The 20,924-nt window shown below is 36.6% G+C and overlaps 1 protein-coding gene across 10 annotated transcripts in view; it reads right to left on the bottom strand.

Moving 5' to 3' along the window:
* Nucleotides 1-20,924, bottom strand: part of EXOC6 (exocyst complex component 6) — a 218,798-nt gene that overhangs the window by 159,928 nt on the left and 37,946 nt on the right. For 6 of the 10 annotated variants that reach the window (XM_033224564.1, XM_033224621.1, XM_033224613.1 and 3 more), the window contains 4 exons: nt 9,006-9,177; nt 7,670-7,717; nt 7,491-7,581; nt 2,996-3,041 (listed from right to left, as the gene is read on the bottom strand). In XM_033224564.1, coding sequence (XP_033080455.1) covers nt 2,996-3,041; nt 7,491-7,581; nt 7,670-7,717; nt 9,006-9,177 — 357 coding nt within the window. Of the gene's footprint in view, nt 1-2,995; nt 3,042-7,490; nt 7,582-7,669; nt 7,718-9,005; nt 9,197-9,296; nt 9,393-11,713; nt 11,806-20,924 lie in introns of those variants that run through there. The other 4 variants (XM_033224582.1, XM_033224592.1, XM_033224636.1 and 1 more) reach the window with 4 other exon arrangements.

Here is a 20,924-nt window from a genome sequence, read left to right as displayed (position 1 = left end):
GGTACGTTTATTTTAGTATAACATAAACAAAAATGCACAAGTCATAAGTCTACAACTCCAAGAATCTCTAAAAAGCAAACACAAGAGGCTACCTGAAAAAAAAAAAATTGAAGATCATAAAAGAGCTCCTACAAATTAAAAATTAGCAGAAATTTTTTAAAATCAGCACCACCTTTGGAAGGTAAAGATGAAATAATCTCATAGAAAAAAGAGCAAGCAGACCAAGAGATTTTAAAATGTCAAAGAAGAGATAAGAAAATTAGAGAACCAATCTAGAAGAATGAACTATTAATATCCTAGAGAAATAATCAAGAAGGTAGAAGGAAAAAAAATTCAAAAAAACTTCCTAATGCTTAAGGATATTATGAGATTTAAAGGATAATTTCCAGATTAAAAGAAGGCTCACTAAGTACCCATCACAAAGAAGGTAAATAGACCCACATCAAAGTACATCATCAGGAAATGATAGACCACAGAGGACAAAGAAAAGGTTCTAAAAGAGAGAAAAGGTAGGTCACAAACTGACAACTTCAAAACTGTGTGTGTGTGTGTGTGTGTGTATGTAATAAGTCACACACATACATCTTAGTTCCTTGTTTTTGTTTTTCTTTTGAGACAGGGTTTCGCTGTCACCCAGGCTGGGGTACAGTGGCTCAATCTCAGCTCACCGCAACTGGCTCCCTGCCTCAAGAGATCCTCCTGCCTCAGCACCCACCCCCCACAACCCCCTAGTAGCTAGGACCACAGGCACACGCCACCATGCCCAGTTATTTTTGCTTGTTTGTTTTTCAGTAGAGATAGGGATTTACCATGTTGGCCAGGGAGGTCTCAAACGCTCGAGCTTAAGCGATCTGCCTGCCTTAGCCTCCCAAAGTGCTGAGATTACAGGTGTAAGCCACTGCTTCCAACCTATACATCTTAGTTTCTAAATACCATTAATACTAAAAGGAGCTAGGGTACCCTGGAGAATGGCTGCTTCCAGATCTGAGGCACAAAAAAAAAAAAAAAAAAAAAAAAGCACAATGAGAGCTTCGAACATCTTACTGTACGATAAACACAAAAATACTCAAAGACAGAGACACACGAACTAGTCTGAGGAGTTTCTCTTGTTAAATTTGAAACAATTTGTGCATCAAAATGAATGATGACAATAATAAATTTTTATTTTTAAAATGCATAAGTTCACAACAATAATCAGGAAAAAAGAAAAAAGGTGGTGGTGGGGAATAAAAAGCTCTGCTTTATATATAAAAAAGCCAGTTAATAAATGTTAAAGAAATAATAGCATTTTTTAAATCAACATCTTGCAAATCCAGTATAATAATGGATTAAGGCAAGAATGATAAAACTACTGGATGAAAAGCTGTTAGGAAACAGGACCCACAGATTACTTACTAATTGCAAAGAGAAAAATATACTTTTTCAAAAGACATCTGGTAGACTTCCCCTTAACCAAATGATCAAATTTAGCATAATCTAAGGACAACAGGACTGTATAAGCCTCCTGATGTCATGCAATGTGAGATATCAATTATGTCATACTCTTGCCAAAATCTTTTAACCTGAATCTAAACATGAAGAAACAACTAGATAAATCTAAAATGCCCTGGTCTACAAGAGAGCTGACCTGGAGTCTTCCATGAAAACAACAAAGAACAGGAGGACTGTTCTAGATTAAAAGGGACAAAAGAACACATACCAATCAATGTTTTCAGGAAGGGAAAAAGACCTAACACATTTTGGGGATAGTTGAGAAAATGTGAGTACAAACATTAGATTATATTACTGAAAAACCAATAATGCCCCAAACTGGAAAATAATATGGTAATAATTAAAAGTTAGTTATTTAAAGACATAAATGTAAATACCAAAATAATCCATTAAAAGAGGTAAAAGTTTTTGCTCCTATAAAGAAGGAATGGTGAATGGGAAATAGGAAAGGTGATATCTGTTTTTTGTTGTTGTTGTTGTCATTGTTGTTGTTTTGCAGCACACACATAGAGCAATTATTTGGATCTTTAAAATGTGAGGATATATAACACTGATTTAAAAAGAGAATATATTATTAACACATACGTGAAGAAAATAGACTTTCAGAATAGTTTTTGGCTTGTTTATTACAGGGAAAAAATCATTCTACTAAATTGCACTAACTAGTAAAGCCTAATGAAATTCAACATGTAGCACCATGAAGCAGAACACACACACACAGGTCTTTTACTATAGGTCTGTATATGATGTGTTCTGATAATTAAGTAGTTACTAACCAAGAAGAAATCATTTTTTCCCTAGTCCAAACTGTCTCATTTATTCTGGTTTTTCTATGTTACTTCTGAATCATTTGTTTTTTTTTTCTTTTCTTTTTTTAGGGGGTGGGGGTCAAAATGAGGTCTCCCTATATTGCCCAGGCTAGTCTCAAACTCCTGGGTTCAAGTGATCCTCCTGCCTCAGACTCCCAAAGTGCTGGGATTACAAGCATGAGCCACGATACCTGGCCAAAATTGTTCGTCTTTAAAATATTTTAAACATCACTATATCCAATGCTCCTACGGCAATCAATAAACTTTAAATTACTTTCTTTTTCATCTGTCATATATGCATTTGAGTTATAAAACAGAATGTGTACTACATTCACCCAGATTGTCAAAATATAAATGCCTACACTCTTTTCCTTCCACAATATGCACCTAGCCCTTAGTTACATGCAATATTAGTATGTTGGTAAGTTAATCAATATTTTCATTCCTGTTCAGCTATTTGTCCTTGATCAACATTACTAATCATTTATATCATTTATAAAGGACAATGATTCATTAATAAAAGGCTAAGATTTGCTTTAGTGGATTATCCTGATGCACAAATTTTAAGTACAAAGGTTAGGGTAATGAGGACAGCAAAACTCATGATTCACTATGATTTATAGTAAATGTATCTGTCCTTTCAATAATAGAAAAAAATTCTTATTTAAAACAATAAGAAAAAAAAACCAACTCACCTTTTGGCACTCATCTGTTCTTTCAGCTTACTGTACATTTCTAGCACTGCATTAAAAAATATAACATTTTAGCTTTCAAAATGAAAATATTTTGAGAGATGAAAATAATCAAAGCAGGAAAGAGTATATTACAAATTCATTAGACTTCTACACCTTGAGTTAGGCTAATATTTTCAAATAAAATGTTAAATACTTCAAGTATATAAAAACATTTTAATTTCCTTATATACTGAACGTTTTATTATATATACACACATACACACACACACACACACACAGATATATTACACTGAACCTGGAACACTTGTATATGTTAACACATATAACTGAGACATTAGCCTACTAACAATTATCCTATCTAGAAATTACTAATGTTTCTTCCCTGAAATAGAACTGGCACTTTAGACTTTAGTTATTTGAGAGAGAAAGTTGAGTGTGAGATTCATTGATTTTTGACTCAACATACAATATACCAAACAAAATAACACACTTGTGTTAAGCTCACTATAAACAAAAGTTTATACCAAATCCACAAAGAATGAAAAATGTCAAAAGCTTACAGCAGTAGGAGTGAATTATAATACAGCCAGAAGTAAACATAACAAAGTATCTTGATTCATTTCATCTTTTCTATCAAATGTAATTGTTTGATAGAAAGGAATGCAATTATTCAATAAATTAATCTTTGCCAAGATAATATAGTGTCTCCAAAAGGGTTTTAAACCACGTAGATTACCCTTTAAACTTAGAATTTCAAAGTACAGAATGAGTACACACTTTGCTTTCCCTCTACAATACGGATAGACAACACTTTTTTTCCAGATTTTTCTACAGTCATATGACTCCTCCTAGGGGTCTCCAAGTTTACAAAAAACATTGTTTATGTGTCTGAAAACCATCAAAACTGCAATGGTAGCTATAGTGAATCAACCCCGACTCTGTCGCCTCACAGGACCCTATGTATATCTCTATCATAGCCTTTATATTGTAATGTAATGTTTTTCACATTTTCCAACCAAAGCATTAGACGGACACATAAACTGGGAGAGAGCCTGCTGCAGTAAGTATAAACTTTCTTTGAAGTCTCCAATCTTAACAATTCATGTAAATTTCATATCTATCTCATACCATTTCCATATAAAAATAATGCTTTCCTCAAAAACAGTAAAAACTAACACACCAGGAAAATAAATCCATTGTTTATGCTGTGATTTTTTTTTTTTTTTTTTTTTTTTGAGCCAGGGTATTGCTCTGTCACTCAGGTTACAGGGCAATGGCACAATCATGGCCTACTGCAGCCTCAGCCTCCTGGAATCAGGCAATCCTCTCACCTCAGCCTCCCAAGTAGCTATAACCACCAGTGTACCACCACACCTGGCTCATTTTTTTTTAATTTTAATTTTCTGTAGAGACAGGGACTCCCTATGTTGCCCAGGCTGTTCTCAAACTCCCGGCCTCAAATGATCCTCCCACCTCAGCCTCCTAAAGGGCTGGGATTACAGTCATGAGTCATCATGTCCAAGCTATGACTTCTTATATTCTCTCATACTCCTCCTAATCCAAGGAGGAGTTAGGCAACTGTACTGTAACTAATGACTTACTTGTCTTTATTCCCATAAGATCTGTGAACTCCAAGTATCTGAGACAGGTCTCAGTCAATTTAGAAAGTTATTTTGCCAAGATTAAGGGCATGCCCATGACACAGTCTCAGAAAGTCCTGAAAACATGTGCCCAAGGTGGTCAGGGGTACGGTTTGCTTTTATATATTTTAGAGAGACATGAGACATCAATCAATACGTGTAAGATATACATTGGTTCAGTCTGGTAAGGCGGGACAACTCAGAAGTGGGGGCTTTCAGGTTAGAAGTAGGTAAGAGACAAAAGGCTGCATTTTTTTGAGTCCTTGATCAGTCTTCCACTGAATATACAATTTAGTCTGGCCCAGTGAATCTGCATTTTTACACAAATAAAAGGGCAGAGGAAGCAATCAGATATGCATTTGTCTCAGGTGAGCCTCAGAAGGATGACTTTGAGTTCTGCCTGTCCTTTGTCCACAAGGAATTTCCAGTGGGCAAATCGTGAGGGAGTATGTAGCTTCTTATCTTTGCAGCTATCTTATTCAGGAGAAAAATGGGAGGCAAGTTTGCTTGACACAGTTCCCAGCTTGACTTTTTTCTTGGCTTAGTGATTTTAGGGTCCCGAGATTTATCTTCCTTTCACAGATTATAGGATCCTTCAAAAGCTGAGATTGTGTTATTTCCAACTTTATAGTTCCAGTACCTACCATGATGCCTGACATGCGCGCGCGCGCACACACACACACACACACACACACATTTGTAAGTGGATAGTAGGACAGAAAGATGAATAGAGGAAAGCAGGTAGTTCTGGATGTGGCCATTAGGAACACAATATTTATATGAACTAAGAGTTGCTGTCTAGCCTTAAAAACAAAGACAGCAGCAGTAACAAACACCTGATCTCTACTTCCCTTTATTTCTCTATTTTAAAAAGCCCAGTGGAGAATAAGCTGAATTTGGCTCTTGCTCATTCCATCAATAACCAATTTTTAAGGTTTATTATCAGACAGGGACAAAACATTCAAACTTAGAGGACATCTTCATAGCTATTACAATGCACCTGATGGTAGCAAAGAGGTATTGTTAAACATGACTATAAGGAAACAGGTTTCTCAACCCTGAAACTTAACATAATAAGCCAACATTTTATTTACTCAAAGTTTTTATGTAAATATGCCTGGTCCATCAGAGATTAAGCTGAGTAGAATTTCACTGATTCTAAAAAAAAGAAAAGCTATTCTCACAAGTCAAAAAACAGGCCAGGGGCAGTGGCTCACGCCTGTAATCCCAGCACTTTAGGAAGCTGGGGTGGATGGAGCACTTGAGGCCAGGAGCTTGAGACCAGCCTGGCCAACATGGTGAAACCCCATCTCTACTAAAAATACAGAAATTAGCCAGGCGTGGTGGTGCATGCTTGTAATCCCAGCTACTTGGGAGGCTGAGGTTGCAGTGAACCAAGATTAAGCCACTGCACTTCAGCCTGACCAAAAGAGTGAGACTCTGTCTCAAAAAAATAAATAAATAAATAATAATAATAACAATTTTTTTAGCCAATAAAATCTGCTAACAGTTTTAACAATTTAATTTGTAGTCTAAGCTAAATTTACAATTTAATTTGTAGTCTAAGCTAAATTATAAAAATAGCATATAGCCAGGCACAGTGGCTCATGCCTATAATCCCAGCACTTTGGGAGGCTGAGGCAGGTGGACCATTTGAGGCCAGGAGTTCGAAACCAGCCTGGCCAAAATGGTGAAACCCCATCTCTACTGAAAATACAAAAATTAGGTGGGCATGGTGGTGGGCGCCTATAATCCCAGCAACTCGGGAGGCTGAGGCAGGAGAATGATTTGAGCCCAGAAGGTGGAAGTTGCAGTGAGCAGAGATCACACCACTGCACTCCAACCTGGGAGACAGAGTGAGACTCTACCCCCACCAAAAAAAAAATATATATATATATATATATCATATAAAATATCTCATTCTATTCTGCTGAATATGGAGGTTTAGGCTCCTTCCTAAAAAAAAACAATAATAAGTTTCAAAATGGGACAAAGGATGGATTTAGCTTAGTATATTAAAAAAAAAAAATGGCCGAGTGTGGTGGCTCATGCCTGTAATCCCAGCACTATGCTGGGGCAAGGGGATTGCTTGAGCCCAGGAGTTCAAGGCTGCACTGAGTTATGATCAAGCCACTGCACTCTAGCTTGGACAACAGAGTGGGACTCTATCTCTAAAAAATTTAAAAATTAAAAGAAATTTTAAAAAGTCATATACCTGCTTCCTTTTGTTTGAATAGAATGCATCCAACTTAAAGTATATTAAATCCAGGTAAAGAAAATACTGGTTAGTTTTCTCAGAATTTATCTGATGCCCAAGTAATATTTAGCCCCAACAAAGAGACCAGAAACAGCATTTCCAAAATACAGGAGGAAAGGCAAGAATGGTGAAGATTCGGCACTTCTGGTGTTTTTCTTACCTTATCAGCACAATGAGATTGTGAGCAAAGCAAAAACAACCTGCTAAGTGACAAACAAAAAAACAATGGAAAACCAGAGGTAAAAAATCAGGCAAATTAGGTAAAGGTAACCAAAAGACTCTCCCCATGGGAAAGTATTCCAAGGAAAAACAAAAAAGGGTTATGGAGGACAAAGGGCAAAAGAGGCAGGCAGGAAATGGAAATGTAGAAGTTGCTGTTCTAGGAAACTGATGTGACATATAATCAAACAGAAGCTTTCTAACATGACAAAAGCATGAAAATTCACGTAATAAAATGAACCTGAAAGATAAGCATGGTCTATGTTGGCAGGCAATCACCAAATAATCTGTAATTCCCATACTAAAGAATCACTATTTGCTATTATTAAATTATAATTTTACCAAGCCAAACATTTTATTATAGACAAGTTTAACTCACCTGGAAGGCATAACTGCAACTTTTCTACTACAGTTGTAATATTTCTCTGCTGAATTCTACATCGAATGATATCTTCTGTGTGGACTATCACCTTAGAAAAGAAGGAATGTTCATATCTTTAAACAAACAGTTAAAGAATAACTACATACCGAATACACAGAAAAGTATCATTTTCTCACCTCTTTTCCAGCATCTTGAAACCTTCGGTTGGTATCAGTAACTTGCACCTTAAAAATTTAATTTCACCTTAGTTAGACAAATATGCATAAAACTGCCCTGATGTAACTGCTCACCCTTGTAATCAGATCATGCTTCATGAGAAACTTAGAACAAAGAAATGCAAATTCAAATTAACTCTACAGCTTGAACTTGAACTTTTGATTGAAAAGGGCTTTTGTTAACTTCAATTACTTATGACAGTTCTTTTTAACAGATTCTGTGGCAAACTTCTCAAATTTACTCAGGATTTTTGAACTTTACTTGCTTCTCTAAGTCTGTCAAACAATTCAAATCACTGACCCAATTGACCACTGGTCCCCTTTTGATAACTTCAATGAGGTCTATGTGCCATTCATTGTCTGTACGAAATGGTGATTGCATTTTATGGTAATTAAACATTCATACTTTGCTGAATGCAAACACTGGGTGGTTGATTAACATCAAACACAGAAATTTCAATCCACAGCAACATTTTAATGCTGCAGGTGCAGGCAAAGCTCAATCTCAAATTTTCCCACATATTAAGTGACTCATTAGGTCATCATAGTAAGGAAGCACATTCTGGTTTATTAAAAATCTCATTAATTTCTGAACAAAGATGCTCAGTGACCTCATTGATGCTGTAGTTAGTCTCTTGTTATCTGAATATCCTTTATACAATGGTTTTCTAATCATAACCTTTGGTGAACCAGGGTCATTTTGTCTGCTTAGTGCTCTAAATGTAAAGAAAGATAAATAGGACAATTCTTATAATTAAATATTTTTTATCCTGACTGAACAAATCCAGGTCTCTTTTAATAAATAATGCTTTATCTGTATGGTAGAAAGTGCAGACCAACTTTCTTTAAGAAAATACACACTGCTGTTAAACTTTTCAAAAAGTTTTAACATTATTAAATAATACTGAGGCAATCAGCATTATGATAAACAACTATTTATGGTAAGTTTTTAAAGGAATTTTAGAGGGTAACATTTTATAAATATTGTACTAATTGTCATTTTAGAAATTCAAAAACTGCAAATAGGGCCTTTCATTGTATGCATGTTTTGAGTTCACTTCCCTGCATGGAAAGAAATCCTGTTAAGTCAGTGCATTACTTGCTTCAGAAAAAGAGACTACTCCTGTCATTAGCATGACAACTGTGTTAATAGAGCATACAGAGCATTCCCAAATACATACACAAATTCACTTCTTGAAAGTAACACACTTAATAATGACTTGTACATATGTACTATAAACTAAGACTTGAGTAATTTAATGAGAACAAAGGTAAACAATTTTAACATATTTCTTACCTTCAGTTTTTCTGCATCAGTCCTTACTTTAAGGAGTTCTGTAATAGCATCTACAAAACCCTGATGATGAAAATTACACATCTTTTCAATTTCCTTGTCATGATTACGGATACAAGCATCTAACTTTTCCATAAACTTCTTGTGCGCATTTGGTTGGTCATCATACACAGACCTGAATGTATATAAGAAAGCTAAAATTAACCAAAATGTATTCTTTAGTAAGCCTGATCTTTGCAAGAGCTGATATCTTAAAATTAAATCCCTGAACAAATAAACTGATGATAATATTACCTTTAGTAGAAATAATTTGCGTGAAAGTATTTTATTTCTTCTTGAACACGATAATATTAAAAGAGCCACACAAGCTCTAGATATAACATGAGGTATCTGAAAATAAAGGTATGAGGCTCAGGAGATGTGGACCTAATACAAGTTTTTAACATACTAACATTAAAAAAAAAAAATCACTGAGTGAATGAATGATTAAAGAATGAATGAACAAACTCATGATTTTTATAGCATTTACTATGTAAAGTAAATGCTCATGCTCTAAATGCTTTATATGTTAACTCTTTAATCCCCACAACAAGGCTATAAAGTAGGTATTGTCATTACCTTTGCTTTACAGAAGACTTACAGAATACTGAACTGCCATAAATTCCACAACCAGCAAGCAATAGCTGGGATATGACTCCTGACAGTCCGGCTCCAGGGTTCACATTCTCAGGTGCGAGCCCATATTGCAGTCACCACAATGTTTTCTAAACATGGCATATTCATTCCTACTGTCTCTCAGCTCATGCTGTCTCCACAGAGAGCACACCCCTCTACTCACCATGCAGTAAAGGACTACCCTTGCCACTGATTCCTGGGAGGAAAGCCTTTGGCATGCCCTGCCTAAGTGTCTTCTTCATTTACCTGGAAGCTCCGACTGCCAAATAGCAGATGCTAACAGCGTGACTGATGGTGAGGCCTGAGGCCACACCGTTTTAGCTGTGGAGGGGAAGGAGGTCAGCGATGTGGGCAGATAGCCAAGTCTACATGGGTAGTCAGTCATGGCTATATGACCAAACCCCAGTAAAAATCCTGGATACCAAAGCTTGGATGAGCTTCCCTGATTGACGATAGTCCATGCATGTTACCACACATCACTGCTGGGAGCAGTTAAGTGTTGTCCCCACAATTCCACTGAGAAAGGACAACTGAAAGCTCACTCGTGGAACTCTCCTAGTCTCTGTCCTATGTGCCTTTTCTGTTGTTGATTTTAATCTGTGTAGTTTTTTGAAAGTTTTTGTTGTTGTTGTTTTGCTGTAACAAACAGTAACTATGAGTATAACAACTTTGCTGAATTTTTTGAGTCCCTCTAGCAAATTTTTGAACCTGACAGTGGTCTTGGGAACTTTCCAAACCTCACCCCCACATCTGTTGCCCATTTTCTGAGGTTCATTTCAAGTCCCATTTCTTCCAGCAGGCCTTTGCCAATAATTCCCATGCCAAGTAATCTTTTCTTCTGGACAGGTAAACTTACAACCCCTTACAGTTATTCTGTCATGTAATCATATACTACTTTGTATTATCATTTACATGTTTTGTGTTTATATTTTGTTTCCCCAAATACACCATAAACTTCTTGAGGGCAGCCTCTGTTTTAGGTTTTTAATGAGTACACTCTCTAATATAGGATACCAATTATTAAGACTTTAGGCTCTTGGCAGCCAGTGGCTCACACCTGTAATCCCAGCATTTTGGGAGCCGATGCGGGCAGATCACTTGAGGTCAGGAGTTTTTGAGACCACCCTGGCCAACGTGGTGAAACACTGTCTCTACTAAAAATACAAAAATTCACTGGTGTGGTGGCAGGTGCCAGTAATCTCAGCTACTTGGGAGGCTAAGGCTGGAGGATCACTTGAACCCAGGAGGCAGAGGTTGCAGCGAGCAGAAATCATGCCACTGCACTCCAGCCTGGGTGACAGAGTGAGACTCCGTCTAAAAAAGAAAAAAAAAGAATTTAGGCTCTTGGCATCTATGCCTACATTCTAATGTAGGTCAAATATAAGTTCTTTTTTTTTTAATTTTTAAAAAAGAATTTAGGTTCTGTAAGAGCTGAGTTAGAACTAGGCTCTGATCTTGGACGTACTCTCTTTTCTATCTCTCTCCATGTCATCTTGTCTTGTAGCTTTAAATTCCATAAGCACACTGACACCTGCCAAATTTTTATCTCTGCCCTGACCTCTCCTCAAACTCATATATGTTTCCAATTAGATGTCTGATAAGCATCTCAAATATGCCCAAAAATGAATTCCTGATCTCCTTCCACAAAACCTGCCCTTCCCATAGTGTTCCTCATCTCAATAAACCCCACTTTTCTAGTTGCTCAGGCAAAAAACCTTGGACTCATCCCTGATTATTCTCTTTCTCCAGCAAACTACCTCCCCATTGGTATCACCCTGGACTAAGCCAACAACACATCTTGCCTAGATTACTGTCAACTGCTTCCTAACTGGTCTCCCTGATTCTATCCTTGTTCCCTTTCAGTCTGTTCTCAACACAGTGGCCAGATGACAGGTAATGGGAATTATCCCATTAAAACCTAAGGCAGATCCCATGTCTCTCTTCTGCTCAAAATCCAATTTCTCTTACAACAGCCCGTAAGACCCTACATAATTTTGCCTCTTGTTACCTTACTGATCTTACTTCCTGTTACTTACTCTCCATTTTACTTATTCCACGGCAGCAACATTGGCCTCCTCGTGGCTTCCTTAATACACAGGCATATTCGCATCTATGCTACCTAGATAAACTAGATAGAGAGACGGATAGACAGTCAGACAGACAGATATACACACTCACACACACTATCCCCTTCCCTGCTTTATTTTTTAATCTTCTAAAATAGAGAAGTTTATCACTATATCATTATTTCCACTGTAGAATATATTATTTGTTCCACACTTCTAAGTATTATCTGTTTTCCCCTACTGGAATGCAAGTTGCATGAGAACACAGAGTTTTTGTTTTGTTCCCTGTTGTATCCCGAGCCCTAGAATAGTGTCTATCATATAACAGAAGCTCAACAAATAATTCATTAATAAATGGATGAATTAATAGATGAATGGATGGAATTAGAAAAGGCACTTACTAGCAGTTTAACTTCAGGTAAGCCACCTGAATCCTCTAAGTATCAGTTTTCACAACCATAAAATAGGGATAAAAATAGCACATACAGCAAAGAACAAGTGGAATTTGAAGTTAAACACACAATACCATTTACATTAGCATCCTCCAAAATGAAATACTTAAGATATAAATCTAAAAAATACATAAGATCTATAGGAGGAAAACTACAAACCTTTGATTTAAAAAAAATCAAGGAACTAAATAAATGAAGAACTATTCCATGTTTATGAAGAGGAAGACAATATCATTAAGATATCAGTTCTTCCCAATATGATCTATAGACTCAAGGCAATCCCAATCAAAATCCCAGCAAGTTATTTTGCAGACATTGATAAACTGATCCGTGGGTTTATATAGAAAGGCAAAAGACTCAAAATAGCCAACACAATATTGAAAAAGAACAAAATTCAGCCAGGCATGGTGGCATACGCCTGTAGTCCCAGCTACTCAGGAGGCTGAGATGGGAAAATTGCTTGAGCCCAGGAGTTTGAGACTGCAATGAGCCATGATTTTGCCATCGCACTCCAACCTGGGTGACAGAGCAAGCCCTACTCAAAAGAGAAAGAGGAGGGAGGAGAGGGGAGGGGAGGGGAAGGGGAGGGGATAGGGAGAGGAGGGGAGGGGAGAGGAGGGGAAGGGGAGGGGAAGGTGAGGGGAGGGGAGGGGAAGGGGAGGGGAAGGAGAGAGGAGGGGAGGGGAGGGGAGGGAAGCGAAGGAAAAGAAAAGAAAAGAGAAAAGAAAAGAAAAGAGAAAAGAAAAGAAAGGAAAAGAAAAAAGAAAAGAAAATTGGAATACTGACAACACGACCTAAGATTTCCTATAAAGTTACAGTCATCAAGACTGCATGGTACTGGCAAAACAATAGACAAACAGCTCAATGGAACAGAACAGACAGCCCAGAAATAGACCCACATAAACACAGTCAACTGAATTTTGACAAAGGAGCAAAGGTAATACAATAGAGAAAAGATAGTCTTCAACAAATGGTGCTAAAACAACCGGACATCCACATGCAAGGAAACGAATCTAGACTATACCTTGAATGATAATGATGTGTCAATGTAGGTTCATCATTTTTTTAAAAATCTACTACTGTGATGAGGGATATTGACACTGGGGAGGCTTTGGATGAGTAGGATAGGGAATATATGGGAAATCTCTGTACTTCCTCCCAATCTTGCTGGAAACCTAAAACTGCTCTAAAGAAAAGAAGTCTTTAAAAAAAATAGTATCTACATTAGAGTGTTAGGAGGATTAAATTAGTAAACATGAAAACTTCTTAAACAATAACTGACACATGGTAAGTGCTCAACATATACTAACAACTAGTATAGTATGCACATAAGAGACAACCACCAGTGGCTGAACAATTGAGTACTAGAGACAAACATCAAATAAATATGACCAACACTCAATTATCACACCAAAGGATCTAACTACCACTACCACCTAACATTTGTATATGTCCTTCTGCATTTTTTACATTTAGTGTTTGATTTATTTCTTATACACATCAGAGAAAATATCACTGCCTCTTTTTCACAAATGAATAAACAGGTATAGAAATGATAAATGATAAATGAAAAATGACTTGCTCAACATAGCCTAGCTGGGAAGTAACTTCGTACTTTTTCCACAATTAACATGTATAACAAGAACTATTAACTAAATAACATTATTTTTAGGGAAAATTCTTGTGCAAGAAGTTTATCTAACTGATCTTGCTGTTTTATAAATAAATTTTTATTTCATAATTATGAGAACTAATATTTAACTAATATACAGACACATTTCTATGTTTTTTAACATTTTATTAAAAGTTGGACATTTATCTGGCTCTTAAAATACCAAATAATAAACATAATATACCAAAAGAATTGTTTCTATTACAATTATCACATTGGAGCAAAAATCTAGCAAGAGATATTTCAGGACTACCCGAATACAGGGTCCCTTCAAGGGAGGATCTGACTACCTTTGTGGGTATAAAAGAAATACTGTTATGCCTTTAAAAAAGAGTAACAACATATAAATAAACAGGAAGAAGAGAACAATAGTTCTTTCTCAGAAGTCTATCTCAGTTTAGAAAGTTCTCAAAGTAAATCCTTTGGTATGTTTTTCCAATATATTCTTCAAAGTTTTAAAAACAAAACTCCTCCTGTTTTATAGTAATTCAGGATACTGCCAGTGCATCTATTATAGCATCAGAGGTGAACTCTTCTTTTTCTGTTGATGTTATAATGGAGAAAAACAATATTAGAATATATGCAATACCCACCCTCCATTAATAGAAAACCAAAGCCTGAAAGGGGAAAACATTCCATGCCTTCTGCTGTTAAAAAATAGAACCATAAGTTCCAATGAAAGAAATAAAAATATTATTAAGGTATTAGTACTGTGAATGAGAAGAGCAGGTCTTGATCTGTTACGAAGTCTCAGGCTGTCCCAACTCTCTCCTGACCCTAGATAACCATTTGCTATTCCAGACACGGAACAAGCTGTACTCATAGCTGATACCACCACTTGTCACCCACAATCCGTATCAATGAGCAGAGTACACAGAAATAAAGTCATCGAGGTGAGTAAAAGTTCCAAACCACAGGAATAAATTGCATTTAAAGAACGTACTAAAAGATCAGGCAAGTGCCAGAATCAAACATTCATCAAATGATAGAATGCTGGCCTTAGAAAAAGCCTAGAAAGTTCCTAGATCTATATCATTTTAATAAATGCAGAACAAATATAAAAGCCAGCAAGCAAGCACTCAAAATGGAATTAATCGGCTGGGTGTGGTGGCTCACGCCTGTAATCGCAGCACTTTGGGAGGCTGAGGCGGGGAGATTACCTGAAGTCAGGAGTTTGAGACCAGCCTGGCCAACATGGTGAAACCCTGTCTCTACCAAAAATGCCAAAAGTATCTGTGTGTGGTGGCAGGCGCCTGTAATTCCAGCTACTCGGGAGGCTGAGGCAGGAGAGAACTGCTTGAACCCGGGAGGCAGAGGTTGCAGCGAGCCTAGATCATACCACTGCACTCCAGCTCGGGCGGTAAGAACGAAACTCCGTCTCCAAAAAAAAATGAAATTAATCACTATATGTAGTTGACTTAATCCTCTACTTAAGTTGATAAAAAGTAATATTTAAAATAGTCTAGAAATTTGCTAATAAGGCCAATAATAAATAGGTGACTGAATGGAGAGAAGCAAGAAAGGAGAAAAGATGGATACGTATCAACACTGGAATGAGGAAAAAAACAAAAGCTACTCTTATCCCAAGAATTTCTTGACACACAGTATGCATAGCAGAAATTATGACCCTTTTCTCTTGATAACCATCTAGGGTTAACCCTAGATGGTTGTCAAGGGCCAGGAGAGAGTAGGGACAGCCTGATAATTTGGGAAGATGGTGGAGGGAGAAGAAAATGAAGAGAAGATGTGCTCTTCAGGTCAGCAATTCCCCACAGTGACTTAACTGGCCAGACAGGAGTCACGTCTGCTGCTTCTGGCTTAATGATGGTAATGACAAAAATAATAACAACCAACCAAGTACTTATTATGTATTAAGTGCTTTACATGCATTATCTCATTAAGTATTCACTGTTAAAAACAGAACCCTAAGTTCCAATAAAAAAAGTAAATAATTAGTACTGTGAATGAGAAGAGTAGATCTTGATCTACCAATTACTAAGTCTCAGGCTGTCCCAACTCTCTCCTGACCCTAGATAACCATTTGCTATTCCAGACATACTTCTGGCTTAATTCTGGTAATCATTACAGCTTTACAACATGGATTCTGTTAGCATCACAATTTACAAATGTAGTTTGGGAAGATTAAGGCATTGAGTGTGAAGTCATATAGTAACAGAATCAAGACTTAATCCCAGGTGTACCTGACTCCAAAGTCAGTGCTCTGAACTACTATGTTACATAGACTCTCCAGTCAGAAATGGTGATAAGTGGCATGGAATGCAGACGGAAGTTACCAGCATAGCAACCAACCAGATCACCTTTGAAGATCAACAATTGAGAATGACTCAATAGGGAATCCCTGATGTGCACTGTTGCACCCATCAGGTGAAATCAACCAATGGACAGAAAAGGCAGATGATAACTGAGGCATAGCTAATAGGCAGTTTTAAATTACAAATGCAACAAAATAAGGAGGAGCAAAAAGAAGTAGAGAAAACCAAGGGCCCTGTACTTGACCTCAGTTGAAGAGACTGAAAAAGCCATTTTTCTTTAAATGATAATCACTATTCTTTGAAATTCTGATCTGTAGGAACAGAAAGGAAATGCTGTTTAGCAGTACTCACTCTTTCAGCCTAGGTTGGTTTATAGTTATATCTACCTAATTCATATATGAATGTGCTAGATTTATTGCCATTCTAAATTTTGAATCAATAAATAATTTTAACAAAAATAATTTTTGTCTTTCAAACTGTCTCCCAAAATTTTATTATTTCTATTGGTAAGTCTAATCAAGTTCCTATAAACAGACAAACACACACATATTTATATGTTAGAACCAGCAAGAGCGAACATTAGAAAATTAGTAAATTTTCCATTCTCCCACATACACTGAGAGTATACCTTAGTGCTCTATATATAGGTAAGACACATCAATGTAAGAGAATTCAGGGCAAAGGTAAAATAAATAAATGAGTAAAATAAAATTTGTTTAAAAGTAAAAAAGAGAGTGAGTGGGGGTTAGCTCAGTCATCCCTTCCAAAAGCTTAACACAATAAAATGTCTACTTCTGGCAAAATGTAATGCAACTCAAGACAGAAGTACAGATGCAAAATCATTCTTAAAAGAAGAGATGGCCGAGCACGGTGGCTCACACCTGTAATCCCGGCACCTTGGGAGGCCGAGGCGGGTGGAGCACAAGGTCAGGAGTTCCAGACCAGCCTGGCCAATATGGTGAACCCCTGTCTCTACTAAAAATACAAAAATTAGCCAGGTGTGGTGGTGCACACCTGTATCCCAGCTACTTGGGAGGCTGAGGCAGGAGAATCACTTGAACCTGGGAAGAAGCAGAGGTTGCAATGAGCCAAGATTGTGCCACTGCACTCCAGCCTGGGCGACAGAGAAAGACTCCATCTCAAAAAAAAAAAAAAGAGATGACTTTAACTTTCATGTGAACAGAGAACAAAGATGGCTTATGCCACACTAAAGATTTTACTTACATATTTTAATTTTAGCAACTAGGAATGTATTAAAATACTGTATGTGTCTCAAAAGTATAGCTAAAAAAATTTTAAGTACCAAACACATTTTCTATCTTCATTATATCAACTCGTGAAAACCAAAAGTTTTCAAAGTTTAAACATGAGTTAATTCACTGTAACTGATCAGAAATTGGCTTTAAGGAATTTAAAGGAAGTATCTTGCAAAGATACTTTCTTGAATTGTGTGTTTAGGGCTCCACCTAGTGGTAGTAAAATAAATAGAAAAAGAAAGATAAGATTAAAATGTTAAAATTGGTTCACTGGAAATTAATGCTTTTATCGTCAAATCAAATGTCCTAACTGAGAAACTATGGCCACTTTAATTTTTTTTGGAAAGATGCTATATTCTGTAAATAAATGACTTAGTAAACATATTCCACAGTATTTTTTTTTAAGGAAAAGTTCCCCTTTCTGATGAAAAACAAACATTCATGATGTATTATTGTGAAAAAAAAACCTCATCACTGGCAACATATTATATACTTCTTTTGTTAAAAATCACGTAATATCCTTACACTATTTTGGGTATCTTTTTAATTCACTGCAATCGCCATTGTAAAGAATAAATCCATTACAACTGTGAAGAAAACAAAATGTATTTACTCTTTTTTACTAAAATAATGTCTACGCTTTGAGGAAAATCTGATATAATCTCAAAGCATCTAATTCAAATGTCCCGAAATTACTTATATTTACTAGAGTAGTATAGTTTCTTTTCTAGACAAAATAAAAATGGCTTTTCTCTGTCCCAGAATACTTTGTTCACTAACAGAATAGATATAATGGTTGCATAACCATAAAAAAGCATGGTCAGGGGCTACATCTGCATAGAGTGTAATGTGAGAAAGTACCTAGAGCAATTGCCATCAAAATACTAGTCGCTGGCTGACTTTCTCATGTATTTTACTAATGTCAATCAACTGCTTTTAAGAAAAAACAAAGACTAGCAAGAAAATGGTCTTACAAATACCGGAAAACTAGAAGAAGAAATGTTGTTCAGGCATCCCTGGGCACTGACACTGCTTGTGTCAACTGACACCTTTTGGTGTCAAAGCTTTCTACAAACCTTTATCAGAAAACAAAACTTTAGGCCAGGCACAGTGGCTCAAGCCTATAATCCCAGCACTTTGGGAGGCCGAGGCAGGTGACTCACTTGAGGTCAGGAGTTTGAGACCAGCCTAGCCAACATGGTGAAACCCTGTTTCCACCAAAAACACAAAACAATTAGCCAGTCGTGGTGGCATGCACCTGTAGTCCCAGCTACTCAGGAGGCTGAGGCAAGAGAATCACTTAAACCCAGGAGCCAGAGGCTGCAGTGAGCCAAGATCGCACCACCACTGTACTCCAGCCTGGGCAACAGAGCAAGACTCCATCTCAAAAAAGAAAAGAAAAGAAAAGAACAAAACAAAAAGAAAACAAAACTTAACTCTTTTACCCCTGACAAAATACTATCAGTTACTTCTGACTTCCTTTGGATGCTTTTTAATGTCATTTTATACCTTTTCAAACACTAATCTATTTTCTGCCAGTTTTTCAAATGATATATTAGCCTTAAGTTTGTATTTCTATCAATAAAAAATTGCTTTCACATTCTTCTGAGCATTCTTTATTCTTCCAGTATAGGCAGTTTTACTATTATTTCACCAGTTCTTCAAATGGCATATCAAGCTTAATTTCTAGCATATCAAGCTTAATTTCTAGCATATCAATCTTAATTTTCTATTTCTCATAATTAGTAATTAAACTTTGGTATTTCATATTAGTAAGAGTACATGTGATACTTCTTTAGCAATTTCACATTTAAACTGAATTCTTTTCAGATTCTAGGTACTAATCTTATTGACTAAAACTGAAATTTTGGTTACTAACTATAAACTATATTTTTCTGACTATTAAATATATTTATATAAGACAACTAACCATGTGATAATTACCAGCTTTTGACAAACTAAACATTCTTTAAAATGCTGCTATAAAGGCAGTTTTAAAAGCAAACACACACAAAAAAAAGAATAGAAATTACCAAAAGCTATTAAAATCATCCTATCCAATACACATCACTTGCTGTCAATCTCAAAATGACTTCAAAATATAGAATTTGGATGTATCAGTAAATGTGGTAAATTCACCAAATTCTCCTGCAACAAATTAGTTCACAATTGATTTAAAGCCAAGATTTGGAAACATTACTTTAAACAGAAGCACAAGAATTGTTACAGTTCTTTCAGAATAGGACACACCTTGGCCCCAAGTATGAAAGGGCAGTTATATAGCAAATAGTAAGCTTTCTGAGATGGAGAACATTGCCCTACATTGCCCAGATAAAGTTATCAGCAGTTTTCTCTGCCTCCCGTATGGATCCTGGAAAGTAGCAGAAGCTACACTGAGACACCCTATTTGTTCCTAAGTGATCACGTTGTTTCCAGTAAATCTTTGTATTCTTTGTGATACAAATTGAGAATCTGATCTAATCTTTCAGTGGAGCAGCCTCTGCAATATCAATTTATAATCCACTTGAAACCCTGAAGTTAGACTCAGAAGTGAGACTTGAAACATTGCAACTCTCTTCAGTAGCCTCCAAATATACTTAAGAAACACAAAATTTCAGTAACAACCATGTGAGAAACAAAGGGCTAAAATATTATTTAAAGATAGTAAATAAATTATGATTAGAGAGATGGGGCCTTTTTTCATAAAGCCACATGATTTGGAATATTTTCTTTTAAACCACAAATAGCAAAGACACCACCTCCCTATCTCTTTTTTTTTTTTTTTTTTTTTTTTTTTTTTTTTTTGAGACAGAGCCTCACTCATGTTGCCCAGACTGGAGTGCAGTGGCACGATCTTGCCTCACTGCAACCTCTGCCTCCCAGTTTCAAGTGATTCTCCTGCCTCAGCCTCCCAAATAGTTGGGCTTACAGGCACCTGCCATAATGCCTGGCTAATTTTTGTATTTTTAGTAGAGACGGGGTTTCACCATGTCGACCAGGGTGGTCTTGAACTCCTGACCTCAGATGATCCACTTGCTTGGGGCTCCCACAGTGCTGGGATTACAGGCATAAGCCACTGCGCCTGGCCACCACCTCCCTATCTTAAATGCACAAAAGGTCTGCTCAAAGTAGCCACTCAATCTTGGAATAAAAATATTTCTACTACAGTAGTCAGCAATATGAAATACTAAGAAAAAAATCAATATAAAAGTATCATATCCAGTACTCCTAACATTTTTTCAACCATTTTATCAAATACAGCAAACATGAATAACAACTTTCTCATAACATTCCCTGATTGTGTTAGTCTGTCCTCATGCTGCTAATAAAGACATACTCGAGACTGGGGAATTGATAAAGAAAAAGAGATTTAATGGACTCACAGTTTCACATGTCTGTGGAGGCCTCAGGAAACTTACAATCATGGCAGAAGAAATGGCCAACATGTTCTTCTTCACATGGCAGCCTGGAGAAGAAGAATGAGAGCCAAGCAAAGGGGGAAGCCCCTTATAAAACCATCAGCTCTCA

The sequence above is a fragment of the Trachypithecus francoisi genome, unplaced genomic scaffold (genome assembly GCF_009764315.1).
Source record: "Trachypithecus francoisi isolate TF-2019V2 unplaced genomic scaffold, Tfra_2.0 Contig01436, whole genome shotgun sequence".
In the NCBI taxonomy this organism is placed as follows: Eukaryota; Metazoa; Chordata; class Mammalia; order Primates; family Cercopithecidae; genus Trachypithecus; species Trachypithecus francoisi.
This window is presented reverse-complemented; position numbering and strand designations above follow the sequence as displayed.